The sequence below is a fragment of the Magnolia sinica genome, chromosome 4 (assembly GCF_029962835.1).
Source record: "Magnolia sinica isolate HGM2019 chromosome 4, MsV1, whole genome shotgun sequence".
NCBI lineage: Eukaryota > Viridiplantae > Streptophyta > Magnoliopsida > Magnoliales > Magnoliaceae > Magnolia > Magnolia sinica.
The window spans coordinates 20,886,858-20,913,673 of record NC_080576.1 but is presented as its reverse complement, the minus strand read 5'-3'; the positions used below and the strand labels follow the sequence as shown (position 1 = coordinate 20,913,673).

At 40.5% G+C, this 26,816-nt stretch overlaps 2 protein-coding genes across 4 annotated transcripts in view; one reads left to right on the top strand and one right to left on the bottom strand.

Annotated features, from left to right (window-relative positions):
* The first annotated feature begins 6,566 nt into the window (after positions 1-6,566).
* LOC131242719 (uncharacterized) lies at positions 6,567-16,562 on the top strand. Of its 2 annotated transcripts, XM_058241549.1 has the most exons (6): positions 6,567-6,805; positions 11,718-11,771; positions 13,514-13,587; positions 14,391-14,508; positions 14,595-14,653; positions 16,197-16,562. In XM_058241549.1, the coding sequence occupies exons 1-6, from the start codon at positions 6,665-6,667 to the stop codon at positions 16,273-16,275; spliced, it is 525 nt and encodes a 174-aa protein (XP_058097532.1). In that variant the 5' UTR covers positions 6,567-6,664; the 3' UTR covers positions 16,276-16,562. The 2 variants fall into 2 exon arrangements, with proteins under 2 accessions (XP_058097532.1, XP_058097533.1); XM_058241550.1 differs by lacking the exon at positions 11,718-11,771.
* Positions 16,563-18,564: 2,002 nt separating this feature from the next.
* The window catches only part of LOC131242718 (CLP protease regulatory subunit CLPX1, mitochondrial-like), a 32,853-nt gene continuing 24,601 nt past the window's right edge, over positions 18,565-26,816 (bottom strand). The window contains exons 14-15 of one of the 2 annotated variants that reach the window (XM_058241547.1): positions 19,804-19,962; positions 18,565-18,831 (exon numbers count right to left, since the gene is read on the bottom strand). In XM_058241547.1, coding sequence (XP_058097530.1) covers positions 18,760-18,831; positions 19,804-19,962 — 231 coding nt within the window. In that variant the 3' untranslated portion in view covers positions 18,565-18,759. Of the gene's footprint in view, positions 18,832-18,880; positions 19,400-19,803; positions 19,963-26,816 lie in introns of those variants that run through there. The other variant, XM_058241548.1, reaches the window with a different exon arrangement.

Sequence of the window (26,816 nt, the reverse complement as noted above, 5' to 3'; positions counted from 1 at the left end):
CAGATGATACGCAGGCACTATGAAATTATTTAGATATTGCATACATTGCATGCAAGTAATTTAAGTTGAACTGTCCAAAGTATGTGTCCCAATTTAGATGCACCATTAACCAGAAACTAAGAGTATTAATTGATTATCCGACACTCAAATTAGTGGACATTTATTGGGTGATTAAAAGTGAAAAATATTCAATAATGTTTTTCAAGAAACAAGCTGAGTGCATCTAAGACTGAGATTTAAGATTGAGATTGTACAAACCAGTCTGATTCTAGGGCTGTGACTTAGAATCAGACTGTTAGCTCCATATATAGTTTAGTTCTTAAGTCAAATGTATGCCACTTGTATAATTTCTTAGTGCCCTGCATCAAGTGCCATATACTACCGGAGTAACAAACAACTCCCCTGAAAGGAAATGACCGAAGTGGAGGTGGCACCATTTATGTTCATGATCAAAACCAAACACCTACAATTGCACTTTTGTGTGTTTCAGGTTGGATCAAGCACACTAAGGACAAGCCGCAGGAAAGAGGCAGCCGGCCATATAAAGCATTATCTATGGTGGGCCCACATAATCGGGTGGGCAGGATTTAGGGATTGATGTGTTTAGGGTCTGTCTTCGTGTGGAGGTGGGACCCCACATGTGTGGGCCTAAGCTGTCCTTTATTCCCACATATGTTGCTAAGGTAGTATTTCTTTTGTTGTATGCGTGTGAGGAGTATTTTGGTCTTTCAGTTAAGCAAACTAAAATAAGGGGAAAATGTCTTTCCCCCACGATGGTTTTGTACCAACAAAAAGAAGATTCGTCTTTCTTGGAAAAAAAATAAAGGAATGGAAAAGGAAGAAGAAATTTTGTAGAAGAAGAATGTTAAGAATCTCACACCACCAAAATATTCACATCCGGGTTCAGGTCTGAATTGGACAAGGACTACAATTACAAAGAGGGAAGGTCTTAGGCACTCTCTCTACCCGCACAAGCATATGGTTTCTACTTTGCAAGACTAAACAAAATATTAAGGATTAGATTTGCTCTTGTATACTAATGATGTTAATGTGTGTGTAATGTAGTATGACGATGTGATGCCTACAACAAGTGATGGCCTGGGTCAGATAAATCGACCCTAACGCACTCACTTGAAGAAGCGATCAAAACCTAGTTAATCTAAATGTTTTATGGGCAACATCCAATATACCGCCAAGCCGCATAACATACACTTAGACCGGTTAAACCAATAGGTGGGTTGGAGTGGAAATGATGAAGCATGATGTTATGTAAATACGAATAAGGTTGATCGGAGCTGGAGGAGTGGGTGGACGGGTTTTATCACAATGGTTGATCTGAGTGGATCATATTAGGCTTTCGAGCAGCTCAGGAAGCTAAAGGTTTAGGCTAGGATGAAAATTTCTCTCCTCACACTTTCACTCCTTAGTGGATGAATGGGTTAGATCCCACTCTCCTTTCCTTTAATTAATGGTGGTGAATGATGTGAGAAATGAAGGGAGATGGGGTATTTATAAGTTTATGAATTGATTTTTTGGTGATTCTCGAGAACTCTAGGGCAAAAGGACTTAGGGTTAGAATTGGTTGTTGTCACTTGGTGCAATGAAGTAGTTAGATCGACGGGTTAAAGGCGCAATTCTGAGTTAAGTGAGGGGTAATGGGATCTTTTCTTTTCCAATGCGTTTGCAAAGAACCCAATCAATGTCATCACCCCATGATGCAGGGAAGGATGTGATGAGGTCGATCACCGTCTTCCCCAGGGATAACTACTCTGAATCCACGGAGCTTTTCTAGACTCCTCATAGAGATTCCTCGAATCCACCAGGGATAAAAATAGAAATAATTTCTAATAAATTGATTCATGATTAAAAAAATGAATTTCAAATCCTTTAAATAGTTAACTCAAACCTAGGATAGAGTTTCAAACTCAAACTCCCTAAAAATGTGACTTACTATAAATAGTAAACTTACTATTTATAGATAGTCATAATTCATACTAGACTTCTTGGTTTTTGGTCAAAATACTAAGTGTCCAATTTGACATAACCATGTTATTTTCCTAATTTTTCTAAGCCCTTTTCATGTTGGGCATGACTCCTAAAACTCAAAAGATCAAAAGTTATAATCGAATTAAAACTTACTATTTATAGCAAAAATGGAAATAAAATGGACTTTTCGACCGTCAATTTGATGGAATCTCGCAAATTCAGCTCGGGCAACCCAACATAGGTTGGCTAAAGTAGCTTCTCCTACCCCAAAATCATATATGATATGCCGAAAAACTCATTTCGAATTGCAAGATAACAACTTTTTTGAGCTTTTGACGGTCCTGGTCACTTTCACCTCTGATTAGGCCGATTAGGCCTTCTCTGGTCCATCTTGGCCATGAAAGTGTCCTCAACCCGCTCTACAATACCCTACTTAATCTCCATGCAAAAGATGAACATGGTGTGTTCTCCCTGATTCATTCAAAATTGTATTATTGTGGTATGAGGTGCTAATGGGTCTAGGCTTTGGGCTTGGATCAGTTGGGCTTGAAGTTGGATTTGGTTTTTTGTTGACTACTTGACTGGGTTAGACTAGGTTGACTGAGTTTAATTAACTTTGACTGAATTGGAATTTGATTGAGTTTATTAGGTTTGATTGAGTTGATTAAGTTAACTGTGATCCAACCAGTTAATCAACTCTGAATTGGGTATAACTTCAAAATAAATTTCACATTAAACTTGGCATTCTTCGTTTCCTATAAATACTAAGACCTTAACAAAGTTCCCCAACAAATTCATTCCAATCATATTTATTTATATATATACAAAAAAAAATAATAATAATAAATAAATCAACAATGAAAAAATATATATATATAACTTATTGAACTAAAATAACATATACAATCTAACAAATTAGGCCGCCGCACAGATCAATACCTAGCCACACATCCACTAGAAGTCTAGGACTCGATTAGACTAATCTAGTTCGACACTGACGAACTTGTCTTGAGTTATTTTGGGTGACAGGCAATATGTGCCAAGTCACGCCAAGTTGCCTGAGCAGAATAAGGTAGCCCAGAGTTTGCACAATGCACTTTAGGTTTTAATTCTAGCTAGTGAGGCCCATGATCCGGAAATCTAGACCGTTCGTATATATGCTGTGTTCCTATCGTGGATAGGCCATGTCTAAAAAAAATTCCTAATTAAGACAAACTAATTTCGTGTGGCTTAGCCTTAAAATAGACGGTTAAGAAAAGAGAGAAGTAACAATAGTACGTACTCAACGAAAATGGTTTTAATTTAGATTGGTGTATTCTCCCGATCTTTTTTTTTTTAGCGTATGTTCCATCCAAGATGCAAATCAACATATTAATGGTCTGGATGCATGATATACCATGGTGATATGGTAGAGCCATCTCTCCACAGCACGTCTCAGTACTGCATATAAATCAGGACCCTCCATCAAGTGGGTCTATCAAAGTTGGACAAAGATATAAAAACAGTTTTATCTGTCGCTTCATTTGTGTGAACAGTTAACCATCGTTGTATATCAAAGGACCACTGATAGATGGTTAGGATTATCCGATCTTAGTGAATTTAAACTATTTGCCATCAACTGCAGAGATAACGAAACAGTCCCAAGTGACAAGTCATCATCACGCTTCGTATACAGCAGAAATGATGACCCTTCCATGTTCAGATCTAACGCCTCTACTTCCTTTCTGATCACGCCATAAAAATGTCTCAGACGTGAAGATGTTAGTTGCCTTTTCTTTTTCTGCCGAATGTGACCCGTTGTCATCTTGCTCTTTTTTAATCTTCTACTTGAAGGCTAAGCGTGGAAGGTGGACCGTCAAATAGAAGAGAACTTTCTAGATATGAAGTGGGACTCAATTAATCAATGGTCTGGATCATTCAACCACGGCCTCACTTGTACAGAGTACGAAAGTATACTCTGCATGTCTTCACGTAAAAACCTGTAAACTGGGGTGATCAGACTACGGGTGGTAACGGCCGGACCTGGTCCAGCTTTGGACTGGGCGTGGACCCATTTGCTTGAATAGTGAGCCGGATTATTTAAGAGGGCCACTAGGCTTCAACTCATTTTAGCCTGACCTGACCTGGCCTGGCCCATCCCATCTGACCTGATATATGTACCTGTGTTCTGTACTGCCGCATATTGCCTGGTGACCCGGTCAGCAGGGATATCCTCAGTGTGACCCAACTGTGGGGCCCCTGTGATGTATGTGTTTCATCCTAATCGTCCATCCATTTTGCGAGCTTATTTTAGGCCACCAGACATGAGTCCAAAAATGAGGAAGCTTAAGCGGACCATACCACAGGAAAATGTGAGCATAATGATGCTCACTGATTAAAAGCTTCCCAAGGCCCTCCATGATATTTATTTGTCATCTAACCTGTTTATAATGTCACAGAGACTTGGAGATATCCAGAACTTCCATAGCCTTAAGAAATTTTCAACACCGCCATTCAATTTCGACTGCTTCTTATGGTGTGGTTCGCTTAAGCTTTTGATCTGTCTTATTTTTGGGCTCATGCCCTAAAATAAGCTGAAAAGTAGATAGATAATGTGTGAATAAAACACATGCATCATGGTGGGTCCCATGGAGTCAGGTCGAGTCACTGGGCAACTCGAGAATACGCCGTTCCAATCCTAAGCTAGACAACTGCATCTCAAATGTAGATAGGCAGTTCTTTATACATCTGAATATCTATTTCTGTATAAGTTAAGCCCACCTTACCAACGGACGGATTAGGAACATTCACATGCGAGATGATGATTTGATCAATTTTTGTGCTGTATCAGCAAATGATATTTCCCTGGACCAAGCCCCGTTGGGCCCATTGCCACTCTTAGCAATGTTTGTAGCCATAATTTCTTTAGGCTCTGGGTCGGGTCTGCTGTCTTAGGCATTAGCTTAGACCTATCACGGCTGGCCCATTGCCACCTGAGCTAGAACTTCCATTTTCGTAAACCTAGAAACCATGATCATCTACAACCCAGGTAGGCTACACCACAGGAAATAGTAACAAGTATCAATTCTTTTGTGTAAGGCCAGCTGTGATGTTCATATGTCGTTCAATCCATTCATGATAGGATGAAAGGATCACCAAAAATCACAATGTTTTAATACATGAGAGGGATCAAGGCACAACAAAGGGAAGCAGACTGCGTATGCCCATTGTCACCGAGGATATTCCTTTGCCCCTTGTTGTTGGAAGCTGTGAGGGCCCAGATATAATAGGATAGGAATATAATACTCAGGCCTATCAAAAACTCTCAGCAATGCCACATGAAATAGAAGATTGAACACCCATCCTTGGAAAGTTCGAGGGCCACAGAAGCTTTGTATTAGGATGATATCTGTGCTTACAGTTTATCTGAGTGGTAATAACCTTATGAACGGTTTGGATGGCATATAAACATCATGTTGAGCTCCAGGAAGGTTTCAACGGTGGATGTATCTGTTCTCATAGTTTCGTTTGGTGTGCCCACCTGAGCCTTCAATTTTTCTGAGTGTTAATAACCCTATGAACCGTTTGGATGGCATATAAACATCATGGTCAGCTCCAAGAAGGTTTCAACGGTGGATATCTCTATTCCCACTCTTTCGCTTGGTGTAGCCCACCTGAGTTTTGGATCCGTCTGATCATTAGTTTGTTGTTCTATTGTGGTCCTGCAGAACCGATGGATGGAGTGGATTTGTCGCGGGAATTTCTGTGGGCCCCACACAGATTCCGAAAACAGGAGGTACAGGAATATCTCTGTGCCCGGTCAATCCACGTCCCCAAAGGTAGTCTACGTGATGAACGGCGTAGATTTTACGTACATTAAATCGTTTCTCCCACTTTAGTGGAAGTAATCCGGTAGATGTCTGCCGCGAGGTACCGAGCCGTTTTCCTGCCACCCCTGGCAATGCTCGTGGCCCGTCGGATTGGGTACTACCCCTGCCCGTCCCTAGCTAGGAACGGACAGGGCCTTTGATGGGTCACAGTGATGTATGGGTTCTATCTACACCGTCCATCCATTTTTTTCATATCATTTTAGGACATAATCCCAAAAATAAAGCAGTTCCAAGGCTCAAGTGGACCATACAATGGAAATTAAACAACTACCGTTGAAAAATTTTCGGGGAACACAGAAGTTTTGGATCAATCTGATATTATTTTTTTCCGTTCGTCCAAGTCTATGTGACCTCATGAACAGGTCAGATGGAAATTAACCATCACAGTGGGCCCTAGGAAGGTTTCAACGATGGATGTCATTATCACCGCTGCTTCCTGTGGTGTGGTCCACACTTCATTTAAATACAAATCATTTTTGGGATTTCATTCTAAATGATATGAAACAAATCGATGGACGGTGTGGATTAAATCCATACATATAGGTGGCCCGTCAGAGCTCCTGTCAAGGGACGGGCGGAGGTAATACCCAATCCGCGTCCGTATTTTAGCATCGTGGCTATTACAGGGCACATCGCGCGAATCGCGTAGCACTTGTACGCAGCTTAAAACCCTCTTTTAAATGGTGTGATTTTCAGACATCTCTCCTTCTAACTGGTGTGATTTTCAGTCATCTCTCCTTCTAAAAAAATCCTCCGAAACAGCGATTTTGCCAATCTCAGATCTGAAGAACTCCAGCGATCTTCCGAAAATGGAGAAGATGAATAAAGCGATGGAGAAGATGAAGATGCTGGTCGGGATCGAGGTCGAACAAGAAGAAGAATTACAGAGCAGTAACATGTCTTCTTTCATTGATGACTTCAATCGCGAATGCACGCTTTCTACACAACAGGTTCGTCTGAATTTCACTTTAATTCAATTTCTGAAATGGTCGTCATTTGATTTCTCTAACGGAAGTTTTGCTCTTGAATTGATGGTCATGATGATGCCTTTGCCAAGATCTAAGGATTTCTGTAGAAATTCTATCATTTCTTCTTCTTCTTCTTTTCCTTTTTTGTTAAGATCAAGGATTTTTATTTTATTTTTTGTAAATTTCTTTTCATAGCTGGGGAATTCTGTAAAGTTTTCTATTCACAGTACCCTTGTTAAGATATTGATTTTTTATTTATTTTTTTAATTGAAACTCCACCGAAATCTGTTTTTTTTTTTTTTTTTTTGTAATTTTTTTCGATGTCCGTGGTTTTTTTGTAAATTTCTTGATTTCTTTGCTTTTTGAAGGTTTTGATGATATCTTTCTTAAGATCTAGGGTTTTTGTTGAAATCTCATTTCTTATTTCTTTGTGGAGATCCGGGGTTGTTGTCCGAAAATTCCTTTATTTTTTCTTAGATTTAACTCGGTTGGTTTCTGAATTTTAAAAATCACCTACATTGTGTGCTTCTATACGGATTACTTCGTTAACAACTAGGATTTTAAATTGATTGATGCCTTGTTCGTTAGGTTGTAGGGTTTTTCTTCCCTGAAACAGTGCCATTTTGTTGAGATATATATACATCATCATCGTCATCGTCATCAGGATCGTTTGGATATAGATCAACAAGGGCCATAACTTCAGTTAGACCATAGGTCATTAAGTCTTTTCTTACTACCTCGATCCACGTCCTCTTGGGCCTTCCACATGCCCTTTTAGAGCCTTCAACTTGTACCAACTCACTCCTAACCGGCGCAGTTCTTGGTTTCCGTTGCACATGATCAAACCATCTAAGTCTATTTTCCCTCATCTTGTTACCTATTGTTGCTACTCCTAAATTCCCTCGACTGAATTTATTTGTAATTTTATCCTTCCTTGTGTTGCCGCTCATCCATCTTAACATCCTCATTTCAGCTACACTCATCCTATGGATGTGTTGTACCTTAGCTGCCCAACATTCTATCCCATAAAGCATGGCTGGTCTTATAGCTATTCTATAAATTTTCCCTTTCAATTTGAGTGGTACATGATGATCACAGAAAACTCCAATGGCACATCTCCATTTCTTCCACCTTGTTTGAATTCTATGGGCAACGTCCTTCTCAATCTCTCCACTCTCATGACTTAGGGCCTGTTTGGCCGGACGGATCCCATGGGATTAGGAGGGATGGGATGGATTTTAAGGTAATGATGGTGGTGTCAGTGGATTGGTTTAAGATCCATGGGATTGCTATATCCCGGGACAAGTTCACCGAGTCTGTTTGGCACGCCCAGCATATCCCGGGATTTTACCTTCCAATCTCTTCCAATCCATCCAACCAAACACGCCCTAGGCACAATTGAATGGGATTAGGAGGGATGGGATCAATTTTAAGGTAATGATGGTGATGTCAGTGGATTGGTTTAAGATCCATGGGTTTGCTATATCCCGGGACAAGTTCATCGGGTCTGTTTGGCTCATTTGGCATATCCCGGGATTTTACCATCCCATCCCTCCTAATCCCTCTTAATCCGCCCAGCCAAACAGGCCCTTATCGACCCAAGATATTGAAAGTGGTTGTTTTGGGAAACTTCTAGGTCAACAATCTTTACTCATTCCTCATTCCCACAGCTATTGTTACAAATATTGCACTTCAGATATTCTGTTTTAGTCCAACTAATTTTAAATTCTTTAGATTCTAAAGCACTCCTCAATAAATCTACCTTTTTGTTTATGTCACCCCTCGTCTCATCAATCAAAACTATGTCATATGCAAACAACATACACCATGGGATTCTGCAAATGCCTCATTAACTAGTCCATAACTACCACAAAAAGGTACGGCTCAATGCCGACCCTTGGTGCAAGCTTGTGGTAATTGGGAACTCACATGGTTCTCCACTAGTGGTCCTCATATTTGTCACTACTCTCTCATACACTTCCTTAATCATGTCAATGTATTCTCTTGAAACTTCTTTCTTTCCCAACACCCACTAGATTAACTATCTAGGGACCTTGTCATAAGTTTTTTTTCTAAATCAATAAAGACCATGTGGAGATCTTCCTCCTCTCTCTATATTTCTCTAGCAATTCTCTAAGTAGGAAAATAACTTTAGTGGTAGACCTCTCTGGCATGAACCAGACTAATTTTATGATACATTCATTGCATGCCTTAGTCTTTGTTCAGTCACTCTTTACCAAAGTTTCATAAGTTTAATCCCATGATGGCTGGTGCAGTTGTGTATCTTTTTGAAAGATTTTGCAGCTTTGTATGTCTCTGTAAGTCCCACAGTACTTCTATTCCATTTGTCTGGCATTTTTTAATTATTTTACAGTCTTGTTGAACAACTTTGTTAACCAAAATAACCTAGTATCTCCCATACACTCCAAACCTCTATTGGCATATCATATTATCCAAGGGCCTTTCCTGTTTTCATCTTTCGCAAAGTTTCTTTCACTCCAGATATCATAATCCTATGGAAGTATGATACATGACAATTAACCGCTTGCTCTAAAAGCGCAAACTGTTAGAGCATGGCGAATCAATCCCTTTATCTCATAGCCCAGGCCCCACATCTCATGGGTTAGGACTTCGGCCGAACCCCCCTCGTGGGCCCCAAATAACATGGGTACCGCTTCACACGGGCCGCCCACCCCGAGTGTGCCCCTGCATCCCACAGGCAACCCCACTCGAGCTCGGTGTAAAAATGCCCCTGCATTAAAGTGTCTATGGATGCCAACTTAATTTGAATTTATGGTTCCTTCCATCCTTATGCTCATAGAGTTTTTGTCTTTTAACAAGTTTTAAACATAGCTTCTCTACCTTTCCATTGATCTCATTGTCCTAGACGAGTACCCTCTGGTCATGGCTCTTAATACGTCTAACATGATCTAGGTTTATACTCTTCCTTTCTCTCTCTCATTTTTGCAAGTTTGAAGATATTTTTCTCACCTTCTCTTGTCCCTAATCATAACCCTTAAGTTTAGATTTAAGTTTGAGATATATAGGCTATATATATATATATATATTTGTTTCCTTTCTTGTAGGTCATGAAGAAGGAAAATTTTCCTTAAGTTAATACAAATTGAACTGGAAGAATCCGAGAAATGATTGAATTTCCATTGGCCAATTTTTCTTTTCTTTTCTTTTCTTTTTTGTCTTCTTGTTTTAGTACGCTAGGGTTATGGCACATACAACACACGTGAGGAAGGGATAAAGAGAGAAAAGATAGAGAGATTCGGAGGGGACATAGAAAAAAGAAGAGAGAGGCGGAGGGAAAGGTGGGGCTACATGTAGGTGCATGTTACACAGAGAATGAGAGAAGGAAACAGTCGGTGACTCATCCTCACTATTTCCCTTTCTGTGGCCCACTCAAGTCTCCGATCTGCCTATGTTTTGGTTTGACATCCTAACACGAGTCAGTGCAATGATGAACGTAGTGGATGTCACACAATCATCAAGGTGGGCCCACAAATTTCTCATGGTCTCCCTAGTTAGACGCTTCATGCGTCTAATTAGGTTAGAGGAGAAATCAGTGGAGGCTACATGCATTAAGGGTGCTTTTCTGGATTCCTCAGTAAACGCATGCAAATGGGCAATGGTGGCAAATTGCTTTACTTTGTCAGGTAATGTCAGATGCATTTGACCATAACAATGGCATACTGTCATTGTTTGTTTTTGCCATGTTTTCATGTAAGATGGAGATTTTACATTGAAAATTTGTTATGATGATAAATGCATTTACCCTCTCCCCTTACATATGCGTTTGACCCTCATTTAATGTGTTGTAATTGTTATTTAAACAAACATTAGGAAATGGTAATCATTGCCCATTTGCATGCATTTACCATGGAATTCGGAAAAACAAACAGGCCCTAAAAGAAGTGAAAGGGACTAGGTGCAATTCTTGTGCAATAAAATCTCAATTGTTCCCTACCAAGCAGCTACATTTTTTATGACGAATGTACCCTTTCTTAACCAATGTTGTGAAGACTAATTGCGAGGCCAAAAATGTCCAAAGCTATTGCTGTTAGATATAGTAGAGATGAACCTACATTTTGTTGAGTATTACAAGGTCGTGTTTGTCAACTCGATACGTTGGGTCAACTCGATGTATTACAATAAGATACATCAGGACTCTAGCCTTTGGTTTTGGGCCTTTTTCAAGACATAAAACCATTTATTTAATAGGGCTCAAAAACACTCATAGATTGAATATTTGATTATACCAAGGTCATGGCCATCGCTCATGTCCAAACTATCAAAGGATTAAAATAATCCAATTGAGAGCTTTTATTTATTTTGGGTCGAGGTTTGCTTGAATAAATCCTGAAATATTATAATAAGATACATCAGGACTCTGGCCTTTGGATTTGGGCCTTTTTCAAGACATAAAACCATTTATTTGATAGGGCTCAAAAACACTCTCAAATTGAATATTTGATAATACAAAGGTCATGGCAACCATTCATGTTGAAAGGAAGAGCCAAATTATCAAAGGGTTAAAATAATCCAATTGAGAGCCTTTATTTATTGTCTTTCTACCATACAAAGTGAGACTTGTCACGTAAATGGCTTGGATCATTGGAAGATGACCTAGATTCAATGGCTCAAGTTCTGACATACCATATTGCAATATGTCGGGTTGTCTTTAAGCAAACTTCATCCGGGACTAGATTCTGCCAATTTATTCAGTAAATGGAGGTCTGGAGCTTTTGATGCTTCTCAAAACATATGGAGGTATCGATGATTTGCTTTTTATTTTTCATATTTTTCTCGTTAAGATTTAGATCTCATTCATTAATCAATCTTTGATTTTTTATTTTTTTTATTTTGTTTTTTTTTCTTTAACCAGAGATTGTACGGTTTCGCGACGTGCTTGGTTTCTGGCTTAGCTTGTACTCTCCTGGTAAGTAGTGATTCGCAAGTCTCATCATACGCAGGTTTGGTAAGCCCACCACGTGTGTGTAGTCCTGCCATCCACATGCAAGCACAACACGTGAAGATGCAAGACACATTTGAGAGGTCCGAGCTTTATTTCAGGTTTGACAGATTGATTAGGTGTTCTGGAATGCAAATTAGGACAGTGTGTGGATAGGTAGGGCTCCACAGCATGTGGGCTTAGCAAAATTCTGTTTATACGTTTATTTTTACGTAACTAATCTTGATTTCAGAATTCTAGTATGCAAATTTGGGAGAACCTTATCTGCTGATAGAGTTTCCTCTTGATGAACTTTATAGGCGAAATCCAGCCTCAGCATAGCTCACCAGTTTCTTTATCTGGGCGCAGCAATCAAATTGGACATGCAGAACAACAGTCTGTGATCTGAACTGTTTATTGGCTGGCTTCCACTGTCGATAGGCCACCATCCGCAAATCATGCTGTTTGATCAAGCTTATCTGTGCAGATGGTGGACCGTTTGATGCTCATTCCTAACCCTCGCCAATATTATCTAGTGTCCATTCGCAAGTCAGTGAGCCTCTGCATATGGTGGACCTTTTGATGCTCAATGCTTACCCTTGCCAATATTATCTAGTTTCCATTTGCAAGTCAGTGAACCTCTGCCATGGTTTCCAGAGGACAAGGAGTCAGGTTGATGTCTGGTGTTCAGATTATCTCGATAACTTCTCCCAATCTAGCAACTAAAGCCGACCCCAAAATGCTGGGAGAAAGACAATGATGACGATGACTACGGTGCCCTTTTTTTTTTTCTTTTCTCTTTTCTTTTCTCTTTTTGAGAACTGTATGACAAGGTGTACCTGACCCCAATTAGTTGGTATGAGGCTTAGATGATGATGATGGTACTGTGACGAGGGTGATGTCCATTCGTAAGTCATTGATTGGATGGTTAAGATCGTCCAAGTGCTTTGGTATTTCTACCATGGGTGTAGGATAATGCAACCTCCCAGTAAATGTCCGAACCATGTACTGTCGTGCCATGTTCAAATTTGAATGCAGCGTGCCAAACAAGCAATTGCTGCACAGCACTCATGTTAGATTTCCCCAAACTTTATGAGATTGCTACAGTTTTTTCAGATATCAATCTTTGCAGGATGGATCAATTAAATTTATATTTTGTTTTCATGTGTATTTTTCGCAGTGATGGCGTTGTTAAGATGGTTCAGATTAGTCTTTTGACATGTTTATAACTTGATTGAATTTTCCAAAAACAAAAGGCTAAGTTAAATTGATCAAGGCTTGGGGTCATGTAAAATGGGATAGTTTGGGCTTTACAAACCCGAGAAAGATCCAATGAAGTGTTATATCTCAGGATTTGGTTGAATGCTGGAAAAATGGAGCGTGTCATAAGCTTTTTTTAAAATTGAAACTCGACTTGGTACTTGACTGAATTCGAGCAGATGTGCACTCAAAACCTTTGTGCTGAAGTTGGATTTCACATTTTACGCATGAACATGTGTGTTTGTGTGCCTGCTCCTTTTTGCATGCGCGGTCCCATGTGTACTTCATAGAAAAGAAAAGATCCTCCCCAGCTTTAGAGTTTTGACAGCTTTAATTATGACAGAATTAAGGGAACCCTGGCTTTTTTGTATTGTATTATATAAATATTTCATTCTGAAGATAGAGGATGCTTTTCCAAAACCCAATGTTTGCAACTGATGATATTTCTTTTTAACTTTTTTGGGTGGCAGTCGATGCTTGTTTTCTTCAATCCTATCAAGTTTGGGATAACATTCACATTCGGCAATCTGCTTGCACTTGGGAGGTTTGTTTCACTTTGCTCGCAAGATTGTCTGTATTTGATTGTGGGCCAGTAGTATCAAGATCTCCAAATTCATTATTTTTCTTCAAAGGATTGTGCAATTATTCTTCACACATGCAATAATTTTTGTTATCTCCCATTTTGTTTTCTGCATAAAGTTGTATTTGTTTGTTTATTTACTTCTTAGATAACCTGCATAAAGGGAGTCCTATCACATTTCATGTAGTCCTCATGCTTCACTTGCACCTCTGTTTCGGGCAACAAGATGAAGATGAGAAAATATATTAGCTTTTATTTTGTGCCTTTTCCAAGATAATAGGGACACTTTTCTCTAACATTTTGCCAGGCTTCTTTTTTTTTCCCCTCCCCCTGGTTCCTGTGTTTTCATTTCTGGTGGAACTAATTTGAAATTTCCTCCCTCTCTTTTGCATAGATTAAAATTTGCGTAGGTTTCTGAAATAGCCGAGTAATAATTGTATTTATTTTGCCTTTCCTTCCGAGGATTTTTCTGTTTATTTGAATCTCTGACTTTATGTGCACATTCACGGGGAATTTGGTGGGAAGGAGCTTCTTTTCTGTGACTAGTGAGGAATAAACAGGCTTCTTTGCTTCTTCTTCTTCTTCTTCTTCTTCTTTTTTCTAGGGATGATACTTTGCTGTTGTTATTGTATTTCTGTAGTTTCTGTCACGACGTTGGAATTCCTAACCTTTTTAAGTTTTCCTCTCTGATGTTGTATTTACTGTCCCTGTGACTTGTGTTTTGTGTCTGTTTTCAGATGCTAAAGTTGGAGTCTTTTGTATGACAGCACTGCCTTCCTCATAGGCCCCAAAAGACAAGTAACAATGATGCTTGATCCAGTGCGCATTTATGCAACAGCTATCTACATCGCGAGTATGATAATTGCTCTCTTCTGTGCTCTTTATGTAAGTCCCACAACAGCTTGTTTGCTATAAATCCACATGCATCTTGTGATCTCAGATGATATGTTTTCATCTTTGCCATTGAACAGGTCCATAACAAGCTTTTAACACTTCTCGCCATCATCTTGGAGTTTGGTGCACTAGTATGGTAAGTTAAATACAGAAGCCCCTTTTGTGACCGTCCTTTGTTGTTTTTTTTACCCCCCTACTGTTTGCTGCATCGTATTCTTATCTGAAGGTGGAGTTATTCCCCACAAATAGTTCCAACATGGTGGTATTCTCTTTCTCAACCATTGAACTAGAGTTTGGATTTTTAAATGGATACAACGGAGCCAGGAATGAAAGACACACCCTTATTGATTGCCCAACTAGAGCTAGAGCCGTTGACGTAATTTTGTTGTCTCATTGTATTGTAAATTTGTATTCGTATCTATTGATTGTTACCGTATCCCCAAGTTGTTGTTAAAGAAGTTATGAATTGATAGCTGATTTCAAACTTGTGAATTTGCATGTTTAATTGCGGCATTCTATATTAGTAAGTTATGCTATATAATACAACATGAAACTAATAAAATATAGCAAGCAGTGATTGAAAGTCACTCATCCAATATTTTCAGATGGGTTAGTGACAGTGAGGAGCCTTGGCAGTTATACTGTTTTAAATGACATCAGATTCCTCTTATCCAGGTTAAACACTTCATTTAACACGATAGACTGTGAATCAAATGACTCTGCTTTTTTTTTTCCTTGCTCTCCAAGGCTCTTCTTGCCCAGATTTGTATATTGGAACTTCAGTTCTGTCCTGATGCTTTAATGAAATTTCTTCTGTCATTGCTTGTTCGTGTGTATGCTGTGTGTGTGTGTGTGTGTGTGTGTGTATTTAGCAAGCAACGCTGTTTTTCTTTCTATTCATTTCTTTGATTTGTCCTATCTACATCATTTTCTTTTTTAAACATTTTCTCTGTTTTCTTCATTTTGGTATTTTATGTTCAAATAATTAAATACAATATTCAAGGGAACTGAGTAGCCACAGTAGGTAAATAAGATTAGGGAAACTAGACTTGGATGTTTGGCCAGTGCATTGGAGCCAAAAACTGTATCAGTTATGAATGAGTTGGTTCAAATTGAAGGCTATAATAGGGCAAGGTGAAGGCCCAAAAGGATGTGGCCACAGGTCTGGAGGTAGTAAGAAAAGATTTGATGACTTGTTTTAACTAAGGTCAGGGTCCTTGATAGAGTGGAACGGCAGGAAACATTCATGTAGCAATCGCCATTCCCCAGTTAGTTGGGAACAGGCATAGATGATGATGATCTTCCTTATTTTTTACTCTGGGACTGAACTCCAGAGTTCCCTTAGTGAAGTCAAATCTACCAGTAGGGAAAACTTCCCAGTCTTGACAGGATTGATTGGACTCAATCTTCCAAGTTTTCAAACTAAGATGCGGTTTTCATAAATTTACTTTCAAGTTCAAAATCATAATCACTATTAGATCCCTGATTCTTGTCGCCACCACAGGCACAAATTAGATGCACGTTGGTTATGCTGGGAAAGTTTAAAATCTTCCCATCAGAATGTTTGCATCTCATCTGATCTCTATTACCTTACATTTCCAAATAATAATACATGTATATGTTCAATTTTTATTTATTTTTATTTTTTTTTATTTTTTTATTTTTTTATTTTTTTTCAGGTATGCTCTGAGTTACATCCCTTTTGCAAGGTCTATGGTTTCAAAAGTCATGGTTGCTTGCTTTGACACGGAGTTCTAAGGCCCACTGCTCTCCTGCCAACATTGCCAATGATCTATCTGCAAAAGATCCAATTCCAGTAGCTAATGCTCGAGTTATAAACTCTTCGGAGTCCCATCCTTCCAGCTTGGTTATCCTTTGATCCACCGCTCTCTGGAAAACAGCAATACACCACGGATTAGTTAGTTCACCCAGTGTTCTTCCTTTCTTTTTTAAATACTTGGAATTTTTGTTGGAGAGAGTACTACCAAAATTTCTCATGCTTGGAAAGTTCAATTTCAATGGAAATTTTCATTTTCTTTTCGTAATTTTTGGCTGTGGCACCTTACCATTTACTCATGCAAGTGCAATATGGTAGTTCTTGGACCAATTTCAGCAATTTAGGAGGGTTAGTTTGAAGGGAGATGATATGGTAGTGCTGGAAAAATCACAATAGAGATCCATCACCTATCATTGTAGATGACAGATGGGCCCAGAATGCACAGATTTAGATGATCATATCGTCATTCAAAGCAACGGTGGAGAATAGAAGCAGTTAATGATTGAAATTTTAGCTATACAGGATGGGGCCACTACCCATCGTGCATTGCAGAGAGATGGCCTACCATATTTTTGTTGCCTATTCTTGTTAAATCCATCTCCCAATCTAGAAAATAAAAAAGAACAAGTGTAAGGCAGATCCTGCAGAATTAGTGGCTTAATGTGGAAGCGGATTGTGTCCGCCCCGCATGTCTCTATGTCTCTAGCAAGGAACGGACAGATCTGTGTGGGGGCCCACTGATGTATCTGTTTATCCTCACTGTCCATCCCTTATCTCAGTTCATTTTAAGGTGTGAACCCAAAATGAGGCAGATCCAACGCTCAAGTGGACCACACCAGAGATGACTCTTGCATTTAATTCAGCAGGAGTTTACAATTTGGTGTGGTCTACTTGAGCGTTGGATCTGTCTCATTTTTTGGACTCATACCTTAAAATGATCTGAAAGAAGGGATGGAAGGCATGGACAAACAGATACATCACAGTGGGCCCCCACACAGATCTGCCCTGCCCGTTCCTAGCTAGAGAAAGGCGGGCGCTGGACGCAATCCGCTTGGCTTAATGTAGCAGCTTCATTGGCTGGCGGATAAGTGCTATAATCATGCATGAGTAAGCCTTTTTCTTACGAGACAGCTTTACTGGAGCAAATGTGACCGGATCTATTGGATGGTACTATGCGTTCTACACCCACCCATTGAGAGAGAGAGAGAGATCTCACGCTGGTGGATAGAGTATGGAGATTCGAATAGATTCCCGAATTTGCAAGTGAAAGCTCGAGGTGAGAAGAAATGATTCAATTGCCTACACCCAATCCGAAGATCATAGATCATTAGGATCTGCCAATTTACAAAACTGTTGAGGCTTCTCCCGTCCATGGAGGGGTCCTTCCGATCAATGGTCTGAATTGCTATAACCACAGACTAGACATTCTACTGTGCATGGCCTTGATAATCCCTTCATATGGAGTTCATAACAACAGAAAATTCATAACACACCTCCAGTCTTGTGCCAGAAAAAGCACGGTTGGCTCGGGTGGGCTCCACCATGATGTGTTTGTTAAATCCTCTCCAACCATCATATGCATCAACTCATGTTAGGCCCAAGACCGAAAAAATCAGCCACATCCATGATTAAGGTGGGCAACACCAATAGAAACAGTTGGTAGAGGGACGCCCACCCTTGATTTTTTATGGGTCCCACCATGATGTGCATGTAACCATCGATTGTGTCATCTATTGTTAGGGCCAGCACCCAAAAGTCATGCTGACTTGTGATGCAGGTGGGCCACACCAAAGGAAACATTTCAGATGGATGTCCACCATTGATTTTTACAAGGCCAACTGTGATTATTATGTGAAATCCACTCGAACCGTTTGATGCAAAACACTGTAATTCAGGTGGGTCAACCAATGAAAACAGATTGGAAGGTGGGCGTCACCCTGTACACTTTTTCGAATTGTGGGGTCTGCCTGAGCCATCGTTGGGGCTGGTTTCTTAAACTAGTACCTAAAATTGCTTCACACATCTGATGGTGCTGGTTTCAAAATCACCACCCAATCTAGTGATCCCTACTATCCAAGCGCAGCACTTATGCCCAACCTGGAATTCTAATTCCCCATTTTCAGCCAAAAAAAAAAAAAAACAGTTCCCAGGAAGCTGATAAAGGCATATTATTTTGAGGCAATGGCCCATCCATGGTGGGGCTTGCCGGAAGAATTGTCCCTGCATCATGGGACAAGGGTGACACAGGCACTAGGAAGTAGGGGAAGAAATGTGCAGAAAACAGGATCCTAACCTTTACTTGTATCAGCAACTTGGAACTATCTATCACTGAACCCACCAAACCACACTAATTAAATTAGCTAGTTACATTTTTTTAATCATTGAAAAGGAAGCCCTTATTACAAGAATAATTACATCAATTGATATGCAACTACAGATATTTTACACGTGTGCTAAGGTACAAACTATACGCTCATGGCTCTGTGGGAGAGCTCCAATTCTCCCTCTAATTCGGGTGGTGAACCTTCCACATTCGCCTGCCAAAAAAAAAAAAAAAGTTTCAAGGAGAGGTCACATTAACATACCTCTCTCTCTCTCTCTCTCAACTTCAAAAGCTCATTCAAGCACTCAAAAACCCAAGACAACTTGATTGGAACATTGGTGGTACATTCGGTCTCACAGCTCATCTCAACTGATGGGTCTCATCCAATGTCATCTGTCAGCAAGTTTTGGTCTGGCAGAGACATATCAGCTCATTCATGCTTATCCCATTGATCAAGACTCGGTCAAGGACAAGGGAGCAACTCTTTTGTAAACTTCATGAAACATGATTCTTGAAAATTCCAAGTACTTGGGAAGATTGAGCTGAAGTACTGAAGAACGTCAAACAGTTGATGATCTCAGACTTTTAGCCCCATTTTTTTGCTCCTGTTGCCCATATGAATTTTTTGGCATGTCAAGGGAGAGTTTTGCTACTCCCATAGACATATATATGCGCACAACCACCCCCCAGTGTACATGTCCACATGGCAAAAGTGTGCGAGATCCAAGCCATTCTAAGGCGGCCTCATTCTAATATGAAGTAGTCCGTAAGCAGGCAGACCACTGTAAAAAAATTAACAAATTAAAAAAAAAATTAAAAACATGATGAATGCTTAAAAAGACTCAACAAACAGTCCACATTTGATGGAGTGGTCCACCTAACCTTATCTTATGGGACGGCATGTACATGGGTCCGCCTGATGAGTAACTTGGATATTGCAGACATGCACCAAATTGGCACATGTGCCTGCTTGTAGGATTAGCATAACTCATCATGGGATACCACCAGAAAGTACAGGATGGTAAATGAAGTTGGTTAAGGGTGGTTTGGTCAAGGGGCTAAATGTTCTCTAGATCTGTCTTATTTTGTTGCCCTCTGACAATACCATGTGACAAGGTTTAATGATTACATGAAAATATCATTCATAAAAAAGAAACTGTTACAAGTAGAGAGTTACACAACGTACCACTGGATCCTTCAATTTGGTTTCAGAAAGGTAGCGCTCTAATGCACCATCTCCATGGAGGATTTTAGCTCCACATCCCTGTGAGTCCACGAATCCCACAGCTTCCTCATCAACCACAACTGCATCTACTTTTTCGCATCCTGGTATTATGTCTGGAATCTGAGAACCATGTAAAACAAAAAACTTAATTACTAGTGATAGTGTGCATGCGTGTGTAGATAGGGCTTTGCTTATGTCCCTAACTTCATGAGCAGGAATGGCAATGGGCTGTACTGGGACAAGGCCAAGGTTGGCCCTGGCCCTGGCCCAGCCCAAGCCATAACGGGCTAAAGAGGCCCTTGCCCTAGAGGGCTGAGGGCTGAGGGCTGAGCTGGGTCAGAGCTAGGAGAGGGCCAGAGCAGATCAAGATCAGGCCAGGGTTGGCCCTACAAGTTAGAGATAAGTTGCGTATATGCTACATATACAATTGGCAAGTGTGTGTTCATGATTTTATTTTATTTTTTGAAAGATAACTAGAGCTTTCATTGAAAAAGCGCTGAGATAGTACCAAAGCAGGAACAACAGAAGCAAGTATCAAACAAAAACAAAAGAAAATAAAGATTACATCTTCCCCAACGAACCCTTGCCTGCCGCCCATTTTGTCACAAAGTTCCAAACATTATGGACAACCCAATCGATGTCATGGGAATTACAAAAGCATCTACTATTCCTCTCACCCCAAATAGCCCACATTCTGGCAAGGATGCAAAGTCTCCAGACCGCCCACACATTCTTGCAAAAAGCCACCCCATGCCAAGCTATAAAAAAAAAGAAAAAAAGGGTGTGTTCATGAATTTCATGCTCTTCCAAAGAATCAAGGTTTTTCTACGCAACACCTGTGTCGAATAAGATCATTCATCGACAAAGCATATGCCCACCCTATCATTCACCATATGCATATGCATGGACTAAAATGAGTGCATCAATGTATAGTTCACTAATCTAAACTGGAGTCGACAATTTGGATGGGTTATAAGTGCCCGCGTATCATTTACATTACTAATACCTATGACCTATAGGGTATACATTGGGGTAACGGGCTGGGTTGGGCCAGGCTGTTCATCATTAGCCCTGGCCCAACACGAACTCCGAGCCTAGATTTCAAGCCCAGCCCTCGGGCCAAGTTTAGTGCTCATTTGTATCGTAAGTCATTTTGCTTAAGCTACTTATGCCTCAAGTAGTTTTATCTTGGTTTCTACTTATTCAGCAGATAAGCATATTTGGTAAACAGTATACTTATCAGCCAAAAAGTTAAAAAAGTATGTTTGGTTTCTAACATCACACAATTGATTTTTAAATCTCTTCCATTAATGTCTCTTCCTCCTCTCTCCTCATACAATTATTTTTTTTCAAGTCTCTTACATTAAAATTTCTTCCAAATTTTACTTATTCATGTGGGGTCCACCTTTAATATCCATCTTCCATCATGTGGGGCCAACCTTTGATGTGGACCGTTCATTGTATTGAGCCCACCTTCGTCCTGTCTTCAACATGAACCGTCCATTGTGTTAGGCCTACTTTCAAGTGGAACATCCACCTTCCAAGGCCCACCTTCAATGTGAGCTATCCATCATGCAAGACCCACCTTAGATGTGACTTGCGAGTAGACCATCATGTTAGACATTGGATGTGGATCGTCCATCATGCAAGGTCCAACTTCGAAGTTGGCCATCCATCATTCAGGGCACACCTTAGATGTGGGCCATTCATCAATATTCATTAGGGGCTTATATTTGATGTGGGCCATCCATTATGTGAGGCCAACCTTGATATCTGTCATCCATCATGTGGGCCCACCTTCATTGTCCACTGCTCACATGTGGATCCTACCTTTGATGTGGACCATCCATCATGTGGACCCACTTTGGATGTGGCTCATTCATCATTGGGGGCCAACCTTTGATGAGAATTGCCCATTATATGGGGCTTACTTTTGGGTCATCCATCATGTGGGGCCCATCATCAATGTTAATTGTCCATCATGTGGGGGCCACCTTTAATGTCCACTACCCGGCTCATTTCGCTTGGATCGCCCATCGTGTGGGCCCTACCTCCCAAATGAGCCTTCCATCATTCGGGACCTGCCTTGGATGTGATCCATTCATCAGTAGGGGAAGACCTTTGATGTTAAGCAACCCACGTTAATGTGGGTCATCTATCATATATGGCCCACCATCAATGTTAAATTCCCATCATGTGGGGCCCACCTTTAATGTCCAATGCCCATCATGTGGAGCCCACCTTTGATGTTGACCGTCTATTTGTTGGCCCCACATTCGATGTGGGCCGTCCATCACATACCACCTTTGATATGGACCATCCATCACGTGGAGGAATGAGAAGAAGTTTTTTTAATATAATAATAAAATTAAAAATTAAAAAATTAAAAAATTAAAAATTACTTATAGCCATAAGCAGGTTTAAACTTTAAACTAATAAACTATTTTTAAGAAGGTAGTTACCACTTACCACACTAGCTTTTGCTAAAGAAGTAGCTTATTTGCTGCTTACAGGCAAAAAAGCTAACACAAAAGTTAGTTGTTTAGGCCTTTAGAGCCTGTTTAGATACTACCTCATAAGTAACTTTTTTACTGATCGCAGCACATAAGTTACTTTTTTATGTTAAGTTAGTTTAGTAAGCACCTTTTAAAAATAACTTAACACCTTCAGAGCCTTTTTTTTAACACACGTACTCACACCCCACACAAACTTGAGGGGTAAGTACTCATGTGATGTTGGAAACCAAACATACTCTCCAAATTTTTAGATGATAAGTATGTTGTTTACCAAATATACTTATCTGTTGGATAAGTAGAAACCAAAATAAGCTACTTAAGGTAAAAGCAGCTTATATAAAGTAACCTGTGATCCAAACGAGCCTGTTAGTTAGTTAAATAAGTAGCTTTTTTCCTTATAAGCAGCAAATAACTATTTATTACAAAAGTTAGTTTGATAATCACATTCTTAAAAGTATCTTAGTAGTTTAAACTTGCTTACAGCCATGAGTACAAAATTTTGCTTGTTCTCCCTCCTCTCTTTTTCGCATCTCTCCACGTGATGGACAGTCCGTATAAGGTAGCCCCACGTGATGGACGGCCAACATTGAAGGTGGGGCCCACATGATGATGGTCCATATCAAAGGTGGGCTCCACATGATGGGTAGTGGACTTAAAGGTGGGCCCCACATGATGGACAATAAAACATTGATGGTGGCTCCCATATGATGGATTGTTCACATTGTGGTGGGCCCCACATTATGAACAATCGACATCAATGGTCTGCCCTTAATGATGAATGGCTCACATCCAAGTGGGCCCCACATGATGGACCACCCACTTCAAAGGTGGGGCTACATGATGGACGGTCCACATCAAAGTGAGCTCCACATGATGGCAGTGGACATTGAAGGTGGGCCCCACATGATGGACAATTAACATTGATGGTGGGCCCTGCATGATGGATGACCCACATCAAGGTGGGCACCACATAATGAACAGTCCACATCAAAGCTTGGCCGCTAATGATGAATGGCCCACATTCATAGCAAGCCCCACATGATGGACGGTCCACATCGAAGGGAGGGCCAACATGACAGACGGTCCACATCAAAGGTGGGCCCCACATGATGGACAAATCACATGGATGATGAGCCCCACATGACCCACATCAAGGTGGGCCCCACATAATGGACAGTTAACATCAAAGCTCGGCCCCTAATGATGAATGGCCCACATCTAAGGTAGGCCCTGCATGATGGATGGCCCACTTTGAAGTTGGGCCTTGCATGATGGACAGTCCACATTAAAGCTGGGCCGCATTATGGAACATCTACATCCAATGTCCGACATGATGGATGGCCCACATCGAAGGTGGGCCCTGCTGCAGTAGCCCAAATTGAAGGTGGGCCTCGCAAGGTAGATGGTTCACATTAAAGGCAGGCCCCACAAGATGTGATGGACGGTTCACATTGCAAATGGGGCCAAGGTGGGACCAACACAATGAACGGTCCATATCAAAGGTTGTCCCTACATGGTGAACGATGGATGTTAAAGGTGCACCCCATATGAATAAGTAAAAATTGGAGAGAATTTAATGGAAGAGAATTTAAAAGAAAATAGAAGAGGAGAAAGATTAATGGGACTAATTTAAAAAATAATAATGATTGGAAGAAGAGCGGAGAAATTAATGGAAGAGATTACAAAGTTATTGATATGATGTTGGAAACCAAACATACTATTCTACTTTTTGGTTGGTAAGTATGTTGTTTACCAAACATACTTATCTCCTGAATAAGTAGAAACCAAAATAAGCTACTTGACGGATGAGCAACTTAAGCAATATAACTTACGATCCAAATGGGCCCTTAATGGCCCAAGACCCCCAGAGCCAGGTCACATGGCTAGGCCGAGCAACCCAGCCCATTGCCACCCTTATTCTAGGGGTTTACATTGAACCGGTAGAACCGTGGAACCGGACCGGACCGACCAAACTGTACGGTTTGATCCGGTTATAGAGTACACCGCTTCCGGTTCCAGTTCCAAAAATCAAAGAACCGATTAGTTCGGTTCAGTTCTCGATTTGGGGGTATGTAGAACCGAACCGAACAGTGAACCGAACCTATATTTCAAAAAAAAAAAACCCTAATACCCTTCACCTCTTCACGCCAATGCTGCTGCGGCTACCCCCAATCCCCATCCATCCATTCCTCTCTCTCTCTCTCTCTCTCTCTCTCTCTCTCAAGCCCAGAACCGTGGAACCGATCCAAAACCGAATCGGTTTTAACGGTTCGGTTCCGGTTTGGTTCTATGGTGCTAACGGTCCGGTTCCGATTCCGATTCTCATAGAACCATTAGGAACAGTTCAGTTCCAGTTTTACCCCAGAACCGGACCGAACCAACCCGAGTGCACCCCTACCTTATTCATGGGGACATTAGCAACATCCCCAACGCTTTTGAATGATGCATGAACCCAACAATCAATCTGAACCGTCCATTCTTTTGTACAACTAGGGGCAAGCCTAGTGCAAAAATCACACCAATCGGATAATCCTAAACATCCAATCAATAGCATGGAAAATGGACAATTAATATTGAGCAAATAAACAAAATAGGTCCAATCATCATCTTGAACGATCTAATAGATCTCGTTTTGTATATCTTATGATTCTGAAATAGCACATTCATTTGATGATTCTAAACATGTGATCTATCGCTTCTAAAAAATAGACAATTGTAACAAATGAGCCTCATTCATTGGTTTAGGATCATCCAATTGCGTGATTCTTGGCCATGGCTTACTCCCCACTGGACTATTGAATGAACCATTCTGATTGATGATGGGGTGTCCCACATGTCATTCAAAAGCTTCGAGAATGCCACAAGCGCGCGCACACACACAGGGAGAGAGAGAGAGATGCTCTACTCTCAGAGCACTGTTAGTGCTCCTAGTTACATTGGGACACAGACAATCCACTCGATTGATCTACTAACGGTTAGCTCCAGTGCACATGTCATGGGCTACCATGCAAACATTGCACCGACAATCTATATACCTTTACAATATGGGTTGTAACGTTTGCTATGGTCTCTTTTTTATTGAAAAAACAAATCCGAAAAAACCTATACTGGCCCTGTAATGGTCGTTACGGCCTCCTAAAGACCGTAACGACCATTACAGGGGTTGTAACAGCCGTTACGGGTCATTTTTTCCGTAACGATCATTATGGCCATTACAAACCTATGACATGTAACAGTTGCCACCATTACCCTTACGTAAACGGCCTTTACAGCCCCATAAGAGCTAATATGACACACCATGCCGACAATCCATTCGATTGATCTACTAATGGTTAGCTCCAACACACGTCATGGGATACCATGCAAACATTACATTGTTTGACAAATATTAACCATTCACCAATAGCCTTTTGTAAGTGCATAGATTTGTCAATTGGCGCGTGTTGTGTGTCGTTAAGTCCGGTGAAACCCTATTGATAGATGAAGACACTCAAGGCTCGAAGATTTGAGACAACCAAGCTTAAATCTACAGGTAAAAACAATGCAATGCCTTGGTTTGCCAAAACATTAAGCCATAGATCCCAAAACTCCTTCCGCTAGATGGGCTGACCTAAGTTGGAAAATTCCATGCCCGTTTGATCTAGTGGAACATCCTAAACTTCTCCTATCATTGTACATAAGCTTGAAAATGAATAAGTCTATTTAAATGCACTTGATCGATCTGTCATCGATCAATCGAGGGACTGGTCCAATCGATCGAAGCCTTGTCCCGATCAATCGGTAGAGGCCAAATATGTCCAACAAGGTATACAAGTAAAATCATTTTGGACCGATTGATCAGTGATAGGGTCCGATCGATTGATGGAGATGAAATGTGTCTGATGAGCTTTTCCTGAAAAACTCTATTCTGGTCGATCAATCGATGGCTTGGCCCGATCGATCAATGGCGACGAATTATGTCCAATAAGCTTTAGTATGTAAATTGCATTTTGGTCGATCGATCGATGGCATCGTCCGATCGATCGATGATCCTCAAAAATGTCCAGTGGGTTATCTATTGAAAACCATTCCAACTGATTGATCGGTGGATCGTTCGATCGATTGGTCCAACTAATTTTTGCACGTTTTTTAACCATTAGAATCAAGCCTATTTATATGGTGGCTAAAGCATTTGGACATTTGGTTGGGCATCCAATAGAGCTTCTCCAAGGTGTTTTCTCTATTCATATCCTCTTCCTTTAGCTCTATTCCATGGTGTTCATTGTTCAATCCTTATGATTAAGCACATTTAATGAGCATTTAAAGCTCAGATTGAAACATGAACTCAAGATTTCATTAATGGCCTTGATCTTGAACTTTAATGGCAAATCTCGTCTTAAAGGCCACTGAATGCTAGGGTTCAATGCTAGCTTTTGGGAACCCTAACCTATACCCTTTAGATCCTACATCTTTAAGTTA

What these genes read in the sequence shown, in the direction of transcription:
- LOC131242719 (XM_058241549.1), top strand. Translation starts at nt 6,665, where the DNA reads ATGGAGAAGATGAATAAAGCGATGGAGAAGATGAAGATGCTGGTCGGG. An exon ending in GCACGCTTTCTACACAACAG is followed by an intron (nt 6,806 to 11,717) that starts GTTCGTCTGAAT and finishes TTCTTTAACCAG; the next exon opens with AGATTGTACGGTTTCGCGAC. An exon ending in GCTTAGCTTGTACTCTCCTG is followed by an intron (nt 11,772 to 13,513) that starts GTAAGTAGTGAT and finishes TTTGGGTGGCAG; the next exon opens with TCGATGCTTGTTTTCTTCAA.